Here is a 15907-nt window from a genome sequence, read left to right as displayed (position 1 = left end):
GGCGCCGACCAACGCTAAGCATCCCCCGCTAAGAATCTTCCCTTTCTTTCCGTCGAGGGGCTAATTTTGAACACCCGGGAGCCGGCGGCATCGCTTGCTGTGGCCGCGGGCTTCGTTCACGGCTCTGAGGCTTAGCACCTCTGCTCGTCCCCGTAGCCTCGGAGGCGCTGTTTGAGGCCGTCGCCAGTTTTCAGGGCGGAGGATCAGTGAACTGATCTTGACACTGTGTCCGCGGGAGCATGCCCCAGGAAGGCGTCGCTGTTCCCAAGACGTGCTTCCACTAGGATTTGCTCCGTCCGACGCTACCCGTTTCAGGTAGTGTACCAGACATCATGTTTTGCTGTTCTCCGCTGTGTTCCGCTTACGCATGCCGGATTGTTCTAGCGTCAGCGGGAATGCAAAAGAGACATGCCAGTGAGACCGCTGTCGATTCCTTCGAAAACCGAGATCTGCCTACCTGGGTTCCATTACAAGCTATCATTCTGTGTTTTCTGTAGGCTTGAGGATGCTTCGTTCGACTAAAAAAAAAATGTCTTCCGTTGCTACTACATTCTGTGCTGTTGTGTTCATTGAGAGAGGTTCCGGAAATTTTTGTTCGCGAAAGCTGAACAGCTTTGTACAGCATGAAAACGGCTCGAGTGTTTCTTTCCCTTCGTATATTTATCTCGCGTGATTGGCGTTGCCGGGCTGTTCTTGCCCATGCCCGCCCGTGACGAAGCCGTGCTCAGGGGAGCTGCATGGGTGCGTTTCGTATGCGGTGTTGGCAAGCGTGGATGGAGCAATCGTGTTCCTGCACGGTTCATGTTCTGTCGTTTAACTCCCAAGTTCAGTGTCTAGCGCCGCAAAGACGGCGGCCCCAGTCACGGGGACATCGTGGTCGCTCGGGATATACAGGTGCCGGCGAACAAAGAGTGGAGTAACATGGAAACGACAACGAACGGCGAGGCACGCAGTTAAGCCTAACTCTGGACGCCTTGTAAACGCTTCGAGCGAACTGTTTTGCGTGCACTTGATCTCGTAATTATCTCTCGATTTTCGCCGTCGGCAACGTTTCAAACCGGTATCAAAGCTGCGAACGTAGACTCTGTGTGAAACGCAGTGCCTGAGCCGACAACAGCGGCTCTGACTGTCTTTGAAACAAGCATCGCCGTCGTCACGAGCGTGTTTGCGGGAGATGCTAATTTTGGGATCGGCGGCCATCTTGAGCGCATTCTTCGAACAGGAGTCGCCGCTTGTCCACAACGCATGAGCGCCTCTTCGGGGGCGCTGAGTGTTTTGGTCCGGCCGATGCTCTTGCTCCCTGTCTATCGTATGCGCCAGTATCCGTGCGCTGTCGTGCATTGTATGTGGCATTTTCCCGCGTGCGACTTAAAACTCTGTTCCCCTTGGCTGTTGCCAGCCCTGCTCCGAAATAAGTTTGCAAGTTCCCGCTTTCATATAAGCGGTGACACAATGAAAAAGCCACCTTTTCTTGTGTTTTGCTGTCTCGCAATGATGGACATAGCTCCGCTGTTCCTCAAAAAACCGCCTGCAAGTTACTTTAAAGGCTTATTCTAATTAGCTTACATACCTATATATCTGCATTACCACACCCATGGAATCCACGAGTCGGAAAATTATGGTTGTCTTCGTCATTCGCCTGTTACTTTAGTAACAATGCGCTTTTGAATGGATTTAAGTATAGTTAAACATGAATGTGTCCGTGCTTATAATGAGGCGTGTAATTTCTTTGCAGTGTAATCTTTTATCTGCATTACAAGCGCCCGTCCAACTGTTCTAAGAAACGCAGACATTTTTTCACTCTGCGTGAGCTAGCAGACCATGAGCAAGTGCCGCTAGGTGCTTGCTTATCAGTGCAAAGCCAGACAGCTCCAAGTCTGCAAAGAGACATGTAAACTATGATGCCACAAATATTAATGACCCTACTCATTAGAGTGTCAACGGGTTCGTTGTGCTCTACGTGTAATGAAAACAACCGAACAAGCACGAATTGGGGAAGAGTATGTGATTTTTTTTTCCTAGAGACTCGGATGATGATGATTAGTATTATGATAATGATGATAAAAATCTTTATTAAGTTCTGTTTGGTGGCTTGCCGTCGGTGTCTTTAGCCCGGGACCCCACTGGCGAAGGCCTTTTCTCTTTCGATGAGTTGTCGTTGGCTCTCTTCGTCCGAGCTAGACAGTGCTGCCTCCCACCTCTTCCGTGTTGGCTGTTCGATAAAGTCCAAGGTTTGGCTTTTATGGCGGACCCATACCACGTGACAGAAGTCTGCTTTCCTCGCACAGTATTTGCACTTTGATTAGAACGAATCCGGGTCTGTTGCGTGTTGTCCCTACGGACTGTTTTAAGTTTGAGTTTGTAGTTTGCGAAGGTATCAAGATGTGCGTGTAGCGCTACGTCGTTTTATTAGCTCCTTGCTAATGGCTGAGTTTTATCGCTCGCCAAGTCAGGAAAAAATCAAGTTGGGTGTCTCTTATTTTCAGTCAGTTCAATGGATCGAAACGACACTTTGGACGCGGGTGCCTCTATTCATGTACCGGAAAGCACGTGTCACTGAAAGCATGCATGCTTGTGTTTAGTAAGAGGCACGAACGAGACACCTTAATCGCTGTAGGTACTACAGGAAGGTATTGGTACAGGAAGGTGCTGTTTGTCTGTTGCGCGAGGCGCCCATTCTTATGTGCCATTTCTGTTTTTTTTTTCTGTAATTGACATTTTCCTTTCTTCTTTTCTTAATCCCTCACTTACACATTGCTCACCTACATACGGGTGAGCTTATCTCGTAAGGATATGGGCATGTCTATCTCCCGTGTTCCCCTTGCTGCGAGATTTATCAGCAAGGTTGAACGAAAACTTACTGGACGAATACTTGTCACGCGTGACGTGATGCTGGCCTTGTGACGTCATCGCAACCTGCCCACTGTGGCAGGTGGCAGTTAAATTAATGATTGGTCGCGAGAGCTGATTCGGAAAGAGCAACCTGGGTCTCACAAGCCCCACCGGTGGCTACATGTGTTCGAAACAGCCACCTGACTTGGGCAGTGACGCATCGCTTAACCGCTGCACCACTGCGCCAGGAGGGGTGTGAGGACTCCCAGGGATCTGTGAATGTAAATTAGAGGATTACCAATTCCGCACATATGGGCATCAACCCATTCACGCTGTCGTGTTATACCCTTAAGGCGGAGTGACGACTGAATCAACAGCAACAGAAAATGCCAAAGAATTGAAACGAGCTACCGAGGAGCGCTCAAGTGTTTTTCTCTTCTTTTGCTAATATCACACGAAGCAACATTGGTGCCCTGGTGGTAGGCAGTCACCTGGTCGCTAAGTGTTGTTTTTTTTTTTTAAATTTTATTTCACATTGGTGCTTTAGCCAGAGCTAAATACGCCCACGACTGATAAGCTGGGTGATTTTGTAGGAATGAAGACATTCAAATTTGGCGTCCGCAACAAAGTCATGATTTCATAAAGTGCTGAAAAGTGCGTTGTGGAATTTTTGTGTCTCTTCATTTATTCTTACATTCTGTTGTTCTTACAGTTTGCTCATAATGAGCAGTTCCTTTTGAATTCCATGCCGTGTCTCCGTAGGCCTAGTAGTTTGGAGAGTATGCATTAAAAAGCCAAAATCAAGTAACGTGAGTAACGGTTGTTACAGACAGCAGTTTCATCGCAGAAACTATATTTTTTCTCGAGACTTTCAGCTTTCTTGAGGCAAACTTGGGGCGCGTAGCGTCTTCCCATATCTTCTTCAATGTTTCCTGCCTCCGCTTTCAGGATTAAAGTACCGGCCTGGCTCGCCCACGATGGGACCTCAACAGATATCAGGCAAGCGTTCCCGTTCCTTTACTTATGTCACGAGGTTTGTGGGCTTTTACGCCTGCGTACTTCATAATATAAATACCAAGGGGCGCGACCGTTTAAACGAAATGCTTAGCAAAGCACGCTATTCCGGGCTGAGCGAAGATCCCAGCCTGAATCCAGTGCCAGCATTTCAGCAGATAAAACTGTTCTTTTCAAGGCCTCGCAAATGTCTTCATGCATTGAAAACGCTCAGTTTCTGAGGACGTAAGTGGAGCGATTACAGAGCCCCGTTTTCGAAAAGACGATTCGACTTAGAAACATTAACTGTAGCTAAAACATTGAAAGCAAGGTTGTAATCGCGCAGTTAGCTATTATCCATGTATCTACCTTGTATCATTACCGAGCATGTTTTTACTAGTACATTGTAAATTGTTTGTTCACAGTTATTAATAACAGAATTGTTCATTTAGTTTACAGAGCCCCGTTTTCGAAAAGACGACTCGACTTAGAAACATTAACTTTAGCTAAAACATTGAAAGCAACGTTGGAATCGCGCAGTTAGCTATTATCCATGTATGTACCTTGTATCATTACCGAGAATGTTTTTACTAGTACATTGTGAATTGTTTGTCCACAGTAATTAATAACAGAATTGTTCATTTAGTTTTCAGTGATGACTCTTTATGTTCTGAATTACAAATTTGCAACTGACGATGCCAACTATCATTTGTACATGTCCGTACGCACATGAATTGTTAAGGGGCACAGACCCTGTCAAGCTGTCTTCTCCAGCTTTTTGTCTGTGCTCCAGACCTCTGTAAAGATGTCGAATAAAGATGTATGAATGAATGAATGAATGAATGAATGAATGAATGAATGAATGAATGAATGAATGAATTTCTAATGTTTATCTTCGAGTTGCCCTGCTAACGTTAGTAATGAAAGTGCGCGTGGTTACTAGAAGGGTAAGTTACCTCACCGAGAGATCAAAGGAACATAGATTCGGTAAATAAAGGCGTTATAAGGTCCACGACTGCTTGACGGACGTTGCAACGCTACGAGAGCTGAGAAGCAAGCCGTCAAAGCGGTCTTCGTGGCGCTTAGCGGCCGCCCATTGCTTGCACAGGACCAGGCAGGTGCTTCATGGTGGCCGACGACGTCTCCAGGAGGGAAAGGTCTCCGACAGAGCCCGGAGGGTACGCCTCCGCGCTGCACAACGCGCGTACCCCGCGTTTCCAGTCATCGTCGTCGCTGTTCGAAGAGCTGACGGCGGGGCCTGCGCAAGACGACGGGACCCCGCAGGAGTTCACCCGCCTGACGCCCACCAATCTGGCACGTTACCAGCTGTACCTGTCCCGGACGGAAGACAGCGCCTCGTCCATCGAGGAAGTGGTGCGGACGAGGTCCGGCAGGACGCTTCGCATGAGACCGACGAGGCAAGTTTCGTTCCCATCCTGTGACATGTATATGTGCCCCCCCTCCCCCTCTTTATTTCTTTAGTATAATAATGCGTGACGACGTGACACTATGGCTAAGTGGCCCCCAACAGTATTGACAAGAGATCTTGATACCCCCACGCAATAATACAGGAACTGCGTGAATCCGAAGCAGGCAACCTTTATTTTGGTGGTTGGAACATTCTTCTCTGTCGTTTCGAAAATTTAACCATGGTTTTTAGTAAGAACCAGTGACATCCATAACAATGTCAATATCATGTCATGTCATGCCATAACGTGTCATGTCAACGAATCGTAACCGACTAACTTGCCCAGCTTTCTGTCCAACCACTGACATGTTTTCTAAAACCTGAGACGGAGAAAAATAAAATGTCGGCAGCACTACACAAAGGCTAGAAGTAAAAGGAAAACCCGTGCCTTTACACCACAAGTCCATCCAGAGCTGGCCACTCAGCTCCAAGGCTGCACAACAATAACAACGAGCACACTGGCGGAGTGTGGGTCCCCTTGTTTCAGATCTGTGTCATAAATTGAGCAAAACACCATCATTAAGAACGATTTCTCCCCTTTGTATAAAATGATGAGTAAAACAGGCCGCCAGCCGCTTTCTTTCTCTTTATCCTTATTTCCATCCCCGCCTGTGCTCGAATAACTATAGAGACCCCCTTCGATGGAGCCAGACTTTAGGCACTGGACTGGAGGCTTCTCGCTCATGAGCGAAATCTTTTTCTCTCTCTCATCTCCCATCCCTAAATGCACACATGATGAACAATCCTTACTTCTATGCACAGAACAGGCAGCTATACGCATTTATCGTTGATCGTCTTGGAAACTTATGGGGATGTTTGCTCCATCTAACCTGCTCATGTTTCTTTTTGTTAACCCTGCACACGTTTCGGTCGGCGCCGCTTCTAAATAAGGCCGAACAATGCAGGAAATGCGAGCTCAAAGCGCGAACACGAGAAAGACAAGCTAGCAAGGCTAACAGCAGCACATGCTATAGCCAACTACCTCATTTTACGCGCCGGATGGCCCGCTGGAATGGATCAGTGCACATAAGTCGCTCGGCTGTTGAGCACCAGTTTCCAACCCCGACGGCCGCATTTCGATCGAGGCGAAATGCAATGTATTTACATTTCACAGCATGTCAAGGAACTACGGGCCTACAAAACTACTCCAGATCCTTCCACTAGTGCGAAGCGTGGATTTGGACACGTGACAATCCATTAACCGTTAACCAGTTCACGTGCCGCCACCAACGACATCGTCGTTCTCGCCGCCGCCGCGGAGTTTCTCGTCACGCACGCCCGGACGAGCGCTCCGCGGGAGGTGTGTAACTCGACACGCGCACGCTGCAGCCGCGGTCCGGGCCGAACCCTCCGCGCGGCTCCAGCCCCGTCCCACCCATGTAGAGAAGAGCGGCTACGCGCTCGCGACGTGGCTGCGCGCCTCTGCGCGGCCTGCGTGAATGCTCGTCTCTTTTTGTTGTTGTGGTTTAGCCTTCTTTTCGAGCTTGCGTCTCGTGCGCCACGCTTCTGGTTGGTGTGGCGTGTTACATACTTTCCTTCACTGCGCAACATAAGTCTGCCGCCACGTGCGACGAGCCGAAAGCGACTGAGAGCAGTTGAAGGGAACGAAAAAGCGAAAAGAAAGCCAGCGAACGAGATGCAGCGGAAAATGCGGAGGCCCACACCACCGTCGTAAATTTTCAGGTGGCGCGTCAAAGCTTTGACGGGCTACACAGTTATATGTGAGCGGTGTATCCCGCTGGTAACAGTGCACGTTCATGGTTCAGCCGTGTTTGTTGCAGACGCAACGCGTGAGGCACTCGCAAAGACTGATCATCTGTGCGTCCCTGTCGGCCGACACGTGCATGCGACGTCACTCGCTTAACAGTTACAGGAGCAGTGTGAGACGTGCTTTAGTGGCGATTTCTGATGTGCTACGTGTCACGCGGGGCGAGTACTGCTTCCTAACAGCGAGCCTTTACTTTTTTTACGTGCTACGCTGCTGCTACAATGTGTGGGTAAATTACAGTTGGGTCGTGAGCAACGTCACTCTGAGCCTCATGCTTTGAGTTACACGTTTACAAGGGAACACATGGGATTAGTGCACCTTGCAAATCATTTATTGGAGTTGTACCCATCGAGTGCTGCATTGCAAAATGGCGCATACTATCAAAAGGAGAGTAACAATTGGGAGACAATAATGCTATACCTTCGAGAATGGCATTTAGAAGCTCGAAACCACTAGATACCACGCATAAGATACCACGCTGTTACTTCACAAATCTTACTTCATCATCACCATCATCATCATAAGCCTGACTACAACCACTGCAGGGCAAAGGCCTCTCCCATGTCCCTCCAATTAACCCTGTCCTTTGTCAGTTGCCGCCACTGTATCCCCGCAAACTTCTTCATCTCATACGCCCACCTAACTTTCTGCCATCCCCTGCTACGTTTGCTTTCTCTTGGAATCCACTCCGTTACCCTTAAGGACCAGCGGTTATCACAAAGACCTCACTGTTACTCACACTGACCTCTGTTACTGTTTTGCCTCTCAGTAGAGGCTTGTGCTTTAATATTGTGACAGAATAGCAACAAAAAGTGGCACACTAGATATTTTTGGTGTGCTGTTGACTGGCTTCTGCTAGCTTCTTCAAGCATAGTTAAGCTGCCTTCGCATTACATTCCCTGCCCAAGCCCATTTCTTCCTCTTGATTTCAACTAAGATGTCATTAACGAGAGAACACCAATATGTAGTGGAGGTGTTCTCTGTTAGTGAGAACACCTCCACTACATCATTTGCTAGCTGCATTCGCCCTATGCTCTGCCTTGTGTAGTTGCAATTCGCGCGAACTTTTTCTATGTATAGAAGAGTTTACAAATAGCCTAGCCGAACAACAGTTTGTACTCGAACCTCCTCCCCTCTCACAAGGTGCGTGCAGCTGCACCCACGTGGCCCGATCGTGACGTCACAGTGGGCGTGCGCAGGTGCCGCCTGCAGGAGCGCCCCCGCAAGAAGCGCCACGTGCTGCAGAGCATGGCCCGGCCGCTCAAGAAGTGGCTCATCCGCCACCGGGACAAGCCGTACCCGAGTAAGGCCGAGAAGCTGGCGCTGGCCATGGGTTCCCACATGACCCTCGAGCAGGTCTCCAACTGGTTCGCCAACGCGCGCCGCAGGCTCAAGAACACGGTAAACACGTGGCGCCCTCGTTATTTGTCATTGTTCATCGTTTAACAAAGACCGAAATTGAAGTTCGCTGCTGTGTACAAAACAGCAAGGAGAAAGAGCCCGTCGCATTCTGCTCTTGGACCGGTACACGGCTGGAGCACTGGCCGAAAAGGAAGTTTAGATTCCTGCGTATGTTGAATATCCTTAACAATTCTATGCGTCTATTATCATCGTGGATATACGGCCACTGTACTCCCGCATGATCACTGTATTTGCTCTTTGCTTTGACAATGCGTACGTATGGACTACTTCCGAGTCACAGGGGCAAATAGAGTGCTATATCTTCCTCCAACAAAAAATATATCAAGGAGAAACAGCAAAAAGAACTACCGGCAAAAGTTAAGAAGGAAACACTATATTGCAGACGGAGGACTATGTGTGCTTCGTGCACCTCACTGGAGTTCGTGAACGTACGAAAGTCCCAAGTACGAACATGCTTTTTTGTCACGATTTCATAGAAACGTGAACATATATAGTGACCGAAAATAAGCCTTCAGCCACCAGCAGGACACCTCATATCGACTGCAATACTCAAGCACTGCGCTGCGGATTAGGCAGACCGGGGCGCACCGCGAAGCCGCTGTGTATTACATGCTCGTGTGTTGCATTAACACTGCAGCGTCTTATCTGCGCTTATCTTATGCCATCAAACCCAGTAGGAAGAGACCCAGCAGTGCATGTGAAGATAAGCGCCCTCCCTTGACAGCAACGGAACTAAGCTAGAGGGAGAGCGCGCCAGCGTGGGATGGTATACTGCGAATAACTTCGGGGGGCTCGCTAATGTCATATCCGCGCAACTCTCGTCGTCGACATGCACCAGTTTCTTCTGTTTTCTTTTTTTTTCACGTTGGTACCTTTGTGATCACCGCAAATGTTTATGACCTCATGATATGATTACCGAACGCATGAAGGAGCATCCATGCGTCTACGCGCAGGTGTACATTCCGGGGATGAACTGGGGCGACCGAATCCGCCAGTACAACAACTTCATCTCGGGCAACACTGAGCCGCTCAGCATAAGCTCGGACGACAGCATCTGGGACAGCGACTGTGAGCAACGCGACGACGGCTGCGCGGACGAGAAGGACAGCCTAGCGCAAGGTATGCTACACGTCGTCCATTCAGGCGTGTGATTCGTGAAAGTTCCTTTGCTGTACCGAGTGTACCGGGCATTAATGTTTTTACTCTAACAGGAATATTCACAAGTGCCTTGCATAATAAAGAGGCTCATTAGGTTCCCTTCCCTCTTTCTGTGTGTGTGTGTGTGTTACTACTACTACTACTAATGATGATGATGATGATGATAATAATAATAATATTAATAATAATAGAACAGGACAGATGCGTCGCATGAAAAAAAAAGAAAAAAAAATTGCTTTTGGTGTCGTTTCTTTTGGTTTTTCTTGCGGGGTGCATGCACTATTTTCTGTTCCTTTTTAGATATTATGTGTATTGTAGCAAGGTTTCCGGGGAAACAGCCTAAGAACAGCTAGCCAAAATGGCGGTCCGAGCTCCGGTCATCAACCCAGCGATCTCGCGCCGTGCGCTGGCGGTGCGGCTGCCGCCGCTGCCCATCTTCCGTATATTGAAACAGTATATTGAAATTAATTTCAGTTGTTAGTCTGCGCGTTTCTCTTCTCCTTGCTTCCACCGTGTGTGTTCCGCACTGCTGCACGCAGTCTTAATTCATGAAAGAAAAAAAAAACATCTGTGGTCCTCTTGCTGTCCAAATCTGTGGACATGAACATACAGGAATTAAACCGTCTGGGAAGCAGCCTTTTAGCCGAACAAAACCGGTAAAGAACGCCAACAACACGCTCTCCATTCATCGGCACTTGTGTGCTGTGCAGGTGCGAGGCGCGAGAGCCAGCCCCGCGTCGAGCTGTTCGAGCACAGCTACTCGTCCAACGCGCTGCATAAGGGGAGCGGCTTGCACGCTGCGGTGACCTCCACGCCACCGCGGGGGGCCGCGAAGCGAGCCCGCTGCCCCGACGGCGAGTCGGGGCCCGGTGGAAAGCGGCCGAGACCCTCGTGCGACTCGGACAGCCCGTCGGAGAACGACGAAGAGGACTCGGACGACGACTCCACCACAGCGGAGCCCGCCGATGAGCCGCAGCCGGCGCCTCCTCATCCACCGCCTCAGCGTCGTACGTACACACATACACACACGCAGCTCTCACTTGTTTGGGTTAAAAGGGTTAATCACAGGATGGTTTCGAGTGCGTAACGCGAATGTTTGAGCATGAGCTGTGCCGTGACTGCAAAGAAAGAAGCCGGGCGCCGGGCAGGGTCCACTTATACCCATCCTTGTCCGACGGTGGGTTTCGAACCAACCACCTCCCGCAGCCAAGGCGGACGCAAAATCCACCCACCAGTCACCTCCCACCCTCTCCCCATTGCCCCCCTTTCATTGCTATCTCTTTCCTAAAGGCGGAGAGGAAGATTCCCGTATTTCTACTTATCCACACGTCGCATCCTCTTCCCTAAAAGTGGAGAGGGTTGTTTCCCTCTTTCCACTTTACCACGTGCCAACTCTGGCGGGTGCCCCCCCCCCCCCCCCCCCCCCAATTTTGGAAGTAAGGCCACCCCAGAAAATGGATTACGGTTGATAAGTGGGGAATAGTGGACGTATTATGGTGTAATAGTTGATCCGGTTAGCATAATCCTATACGATATTCCACTGGAAGGTACTCGAACATTCTAGTTCTCAGGTCTTCAAATTTGGCGGTGCTGATGACGTCGCGACCCTCTCGGACATTCAGATCTCACTACTGAGAAACCGAGCGGTTTTTGCAAGACGACAACCTAAATGCTATCGCCATAAGAAAACCAAATGATTCCTATTCTCTCCTATTTCTCTGATCATCCTATTTCATCCTATAGAGAGAGAATGTCCTATTTACACAAAACTCTCCCTGCCAGGTCCATTGACAGCGGCCACCCAAGTGGCGCCGCTGTGCGGCGTCAAGCGGCGCCTGTTTGACTCGCCAGACTCGTCCCCTCCGGCCTTCAAGAAGTACAAAACGAGCATGCTCCTGCGCTACATCGGCGCGGACGAGCGCGAATCTCCGGGCGGCAGCCAGACGTCGAGCAGGCAGCCCCGGCCACCGACCGCCAAGAGGCCGCGCGAAGAGCAGCAGCCAGCCGCCAGAACGGCCGAGCCCAAGAAGGCTGCGAGAGAAGGTATGCGCGCTGTGTGGCGATGCTGAGAATGAAAATCAGTTTTGATGCGACAGCATGAGAACCCCCAAGTCGAAAAAATCCGTCCGTCCGTCCGCCTGAAGCCTCGGTTGGCAGGTGACAAAGTGGAGAGAGGAGTGGAGAGGGGGTCGGAGAGGGAAAGCGGTCGAAGAAAAACAAGTAGGGAGACTACAGGCGACGGGCGGGGGAGTGAGGAGTTACGGTGTGGTACACTGTGATCGCTGGGTTGAATTCGGAGAGTGAAGCGTGGGTACGGCGTGTCACACGGTGGCTCACGGACTGGACCACGCCCGCTCGCACGTTCTGAATCCGTCAACGACAGCGGCTGGTGAACACCAAAAATGCGCCGTGAGGGAAGGGATTAAGAGTGTAGTATAAGAGTTAGGAGAGAAAAATGTACCGTAGTGGAGGGCTCAGGAATAATTTCGACCATTTGGGGATCTTTAACATGCACTGACTTCGCGCGGTAATAATGAATGTAGGTAACCAACTCGCCCAAAATGCTGTATTATGGAACTTTATTTCTAGTACAAATGGCTCTTTTACATGTGTTCAGCGCTGTTGTGTCCCCCTCTTGTTTTGTGCCGTCGTTGCGCTGTAATAATGAATGTAGGTAACCAACTCGCCCAAAATGTTGTATTATTGCTGTTGATAGTGCCATATACAGTATATATATATATCCGCTGGCATACAACTATACTGCAGATGGTCGGATCACCAAAAAAAAAAGTTTTCATTAATTTGACGCATGTATTCCTTTGTCAAGCTGCGCTCTGCCTGTCTATTCACCGCGTCCTCAACCTTTTATGCGGTTTTACCTTTGTCGCGCGTCTTGTCACGCAGCCTTTACAGTGACTGTTCATTCATTTTCCCGTGCAGGTCAGAGACCAGCGGCAAAGAAAAGAAAGTGCGCTGCTGAACCACCCAGGTAACGATACATCCGTTGGTGTTGGCTCTTGTAACACCCGCATAAAGCGACGAATGTGCCTTGCGAGCATGCACGCTTCCCGCATCTTCCTTGCTCGCAGTGCTCTGCGGTGGACGGAGATAGAGGCGGCCGAAGCGTTGACGCACCTGTCGCAGTCTTCGGCGCTGTGCTGGTCGCAGCAGCCTCAGCAGCAGCGGGTCGCGTAGCCAACTGCAGTGCCGCGCCGAGCCGGCTTTCAGTCTGTGATATCGACACCATCAATCGCCCACCACGGCTTGCAGCATCGCCTCTTTGTGTTGGTGAAATGTCGATAAGCGATGGTGCGTGGTGAGTAGGGGGGCACGCGTGTAGAAATGAACTGCGGGTTAATCGCGAACGAAGGGTACGCGTGTTGGATTAGTTGTGACTTCTTTTCCTTCTCCGTCTTTTTTAGTACAAGCGTTTCTCAATCCTAACAACGTTGTCTTGGTAGCAGCACGAAATGTGATGCAAGTAACGTGCTGTGCCTATAGCTCTGCTCTCACAACGTGCTATTTTGCGTCCCGACGGATTCAGTCACGTGTACAGGACGTCCCGTCACAGACAGGCGCCATATGTGCTTTTCGCTTTTCCCAGCTTGCTTAGCAGGGCGCTGCGTTTTCGTGTGGCAGTGCAGGTTGGGTGTTTTGCACGAGAGTTTTTCGTGCATTGAAATGCTCTGCTAACAGGAGGACACGAAGAAAGAAGAGGACATAGAGAAAGAAAAAGAGAACGCTTGCAGAAATCGGGCTGGAGTGGATGTCTACAACTAATTGATCTCAAATGGTCATACCTTTGCGCTCCTGTTTACGCAGTTCCAATCTTGGTAAAAAACTCTTGTAAATTGGCGTGAAGACAGTGCTCGCATAGCACTGGCGATCTGCTTGCCAAAGAGCGGTAATAGTGTACTGTCGATCGCAAACGTAATGTCGGCTTGTTCGGCGTTGCCTTTGCGAGATGCAGGGAACAACTTTATTTTGTTCTAAACTAGGGCTTCGGGAAAATAAGTGTTTGCTCCTCTAGGGACCGTTGGAACCCCGCCGAGTCTGAACATGGCCAAGTATTCCAGGATAAAGAGGCAGGGATAGGGATAGAGGGACGTATTGACAGCGTTACATGTGTATAGAATGTGTTTTGTATCCACACAGATGAGCTGTTTCACTCCATCCGAAGCTGCAGAGCATTAGACAAGATTATACGCGGGCTCATTCTAAAGAATTGCGAAGAGTGGCCGTATCAGGCCGTCAGAAACGAGTCGTCCCTGTTCTTGTCGTCCCTGGCGTGGTATAGACTCCCGCAAACGCAAGAACATCGGCGTTCGTCTGACAAACGCCAGAACCAAAAAGTCGCTGATTACTATACTTGAAAGGTCTATATATTTTTCACTAGAGCGATGCACCTGACACGTGACTGCTTGCTTCCCTTGCCGTCCCTGGCGTGGTATAAACTCCCGCAAACGCAAGTGGAGCTTGCGTCGCGTTTTTAGTGTTCCAGATTATTTAGGAAACGAATCAGCTGAAATTACTCTGCCATCTTCGACGTGACAGCATTGACCGGCAGCAATTCCTTGCCGTTCCTCGACAATCCTGGCACCGTTCTGACAATACTGGATAGTGGTCGGACTCCCGCTTAGTGTGAATTTCTCCTAACATGGTTTCCAAGTGAAACTTACCAATGCATCAAATCAACCGCCCTAGCCATTATGCCACCTTATATTACCATGATCACATATTTATTGGGACTCGGATTGTTGCAAGGCATCGCGAACTCATTTTATTCCCGGGCTGTTTGTTCACAAGCTTCTGGCGTCACTGGCCTGGCCTAATCCCCCGCAAACGCAGCAGAAGCTTTAAGCACGCGCCGACACCTTTCGAAGCCATCTTTTAATCTGTAAGCTTTTTTTTGTTCGACCACATATAATCACATTTGCATTGAAAACACCTATGAGTGAGATATCCGCAATCAAGCTTCTGAAGAGCTTTCCATAGTGTGTAACTGCTGACTTGTAGCAGCAAGAACGCATTACATGCCTTGACACTGTTTCAGCCTGTTATAGCCGCGCGGAGAGAGCATGCACTCTTAGAACAGTGGCTCGCTTGTTGTTGTACGGGCAGTGGCGTAGCGCGGCATAGCATAACTCAGTTGTGGTGGACGCCAACGTTTCTTTTTTTTTTTTTACCGCCGTCTTTGAGCACTAATAGCGTTATTTAGAAGAAAAAAAATATTTGCGTGTGTATTAGAAGTAACTGCTACGCAGTTGCCGCTTTCGTGCGAAATCGTAGAATATGCGGTTTGTCATTTTTGTTTCTCGTTCCGGAAAAAGTCCATCTCTTGTGACCTTCGTCGACCTTGCCAAACAAGGTTCTTTTTTTTTTTTTTTGCGTGTTAAATCGTACGATTATTATGACTTGTGTCCTGCTGTCATTGCGCGAATAGGTGCGACGTGTATGACGGTATGTACTGTATAGCGTCCACGATGGTTGAAATGACCGGTGATTTTGAGAAATAAGATTTGTGTGTGTGAGTGTGTGTCACGTCCTGTGAACGTTGGTTTCCTCCTTCCGCTGACTGCTGTGTGTACTGTGCTGTTTTCGTAGCCGAACTTGTGCCTGTATGATGGCTGTACGGTGATGTCTGCGCAAAAATGTGTGCTTCCAAATATATCCATCGCACAGGCCAGAAAGAGGGAGAGAGACTTGTGTTGATGTTCAACTCATTTGAGTCGTGCCAAAGATTGTGATATGTGCTCACACTCACATGCAGGTGTGAGAAATATCTGTTGTGCCTTCGTCTGTGTTCGCAGTGTCTTATTTATTTGCTCCCGTGAAGACCAGTAAACGCGCGCATGTACTTTGGCCTTGTGTTTTATTTCACTCGGAGCACGTTAATCTCTCGGCTGAAGGTCAATCTGCGCACCACTGAAGTTTCGAAAGCGCACTCTGCAGTGCTGCTTAGACAATGACTGTGAAACTCCAGAGCTAAATTGTTAGAAAAAGGTGCACGTATGCATTATAAGCATGACATCTTGTGCATTCGAGCAGTCATATGATGTGTGACCGTTTTATTTGCTCATGGTATACTCCACTGTCTACTCCTTGCACCTTCAGTTATGGTCGGATCTTGCACCTTTATGCGGATGTGTTTCCTTAAGCAAAGTTTCGGTTGGTTTAGTTGATGGGGTTTAAGTCCCAAAACGACTCAGGCAATGAGGGACGCCATAGTGAAGGGCTCCGGAAATTTCGACCACCTGGGGTTCTTT

General features: G+C 49.2%; 1 protein-coding gene across 1 annotated transcript; it reads left to right on the top strand.

Annotated features, from left to right (window-relative positions):
* Positions 1-82: 82 nt before the first annotated feature.
* Positions 83-15498, top strand: LOC149341368 (uncharacterized). The gene is made up of 9 exons (XM_089543452.1): positions 83-315; positions 3781-3831; positions 4934-5243; positions 8261-8462; positions 9437-9602; positions 10352-10648; positions 11424-11684; positions 12582-12630; positions 12731-15498. The coding sequence occupies exons 2-9, from the start codon at positions 3810-3812 to the stop codon at positions 12834-12836; spliced, it is 1413 nt and encodes a 470-aa protein (XP_089399578.1). The 5' UTR covers positions 83-315; positions 3781-3809; the 3' UTR covers positions 12837-15498.
* Positions 15499-15907: the final 409 nt, after the last annotated feature.

This window comes from Amblyomma mixtum, chromosome 5 (genome assembly GCF_055824585.1).
Source record: "Amblyomma mixtum isolate Tamu chromosome 5, ASM5582458v1, whole genome shotgun sequence".
Lineage (NCBI taxonomy): Eukaryota > Metazoa > Arthropoda > Arachnida > Ixodida > Ixodidae > Amblyomma > Amblyomma mixtum.
The sequence above is the reverse complement of the archived record's forward strand: the minus strand, read 5'-3'. Positions and strand labels throughout refer to the sequence as shown.

Bases quoted from the DNA above. Each gene is read 5' to 3' on its own strand.
- LOC149341368 (XM_089543452.1), top strand. From the start codon at position 3,810: ATGGGACCTCAACAGATATCAG. The intron at 5,244-8,260 runs GCAAGTTTCGTT...GGGCGTGCGCAG, and splicing joins CTTCGCATGAGACCGACGAG to GTGCCGCCTGCAGGAGCGCC. The intron at 8,463-9,436 runs GTAAACACGTGG...GTCTACGCGCAG, and splicing joins GCCGCAGGCTCAAGAACACG to GTGTACATTCCGGGGATGAA.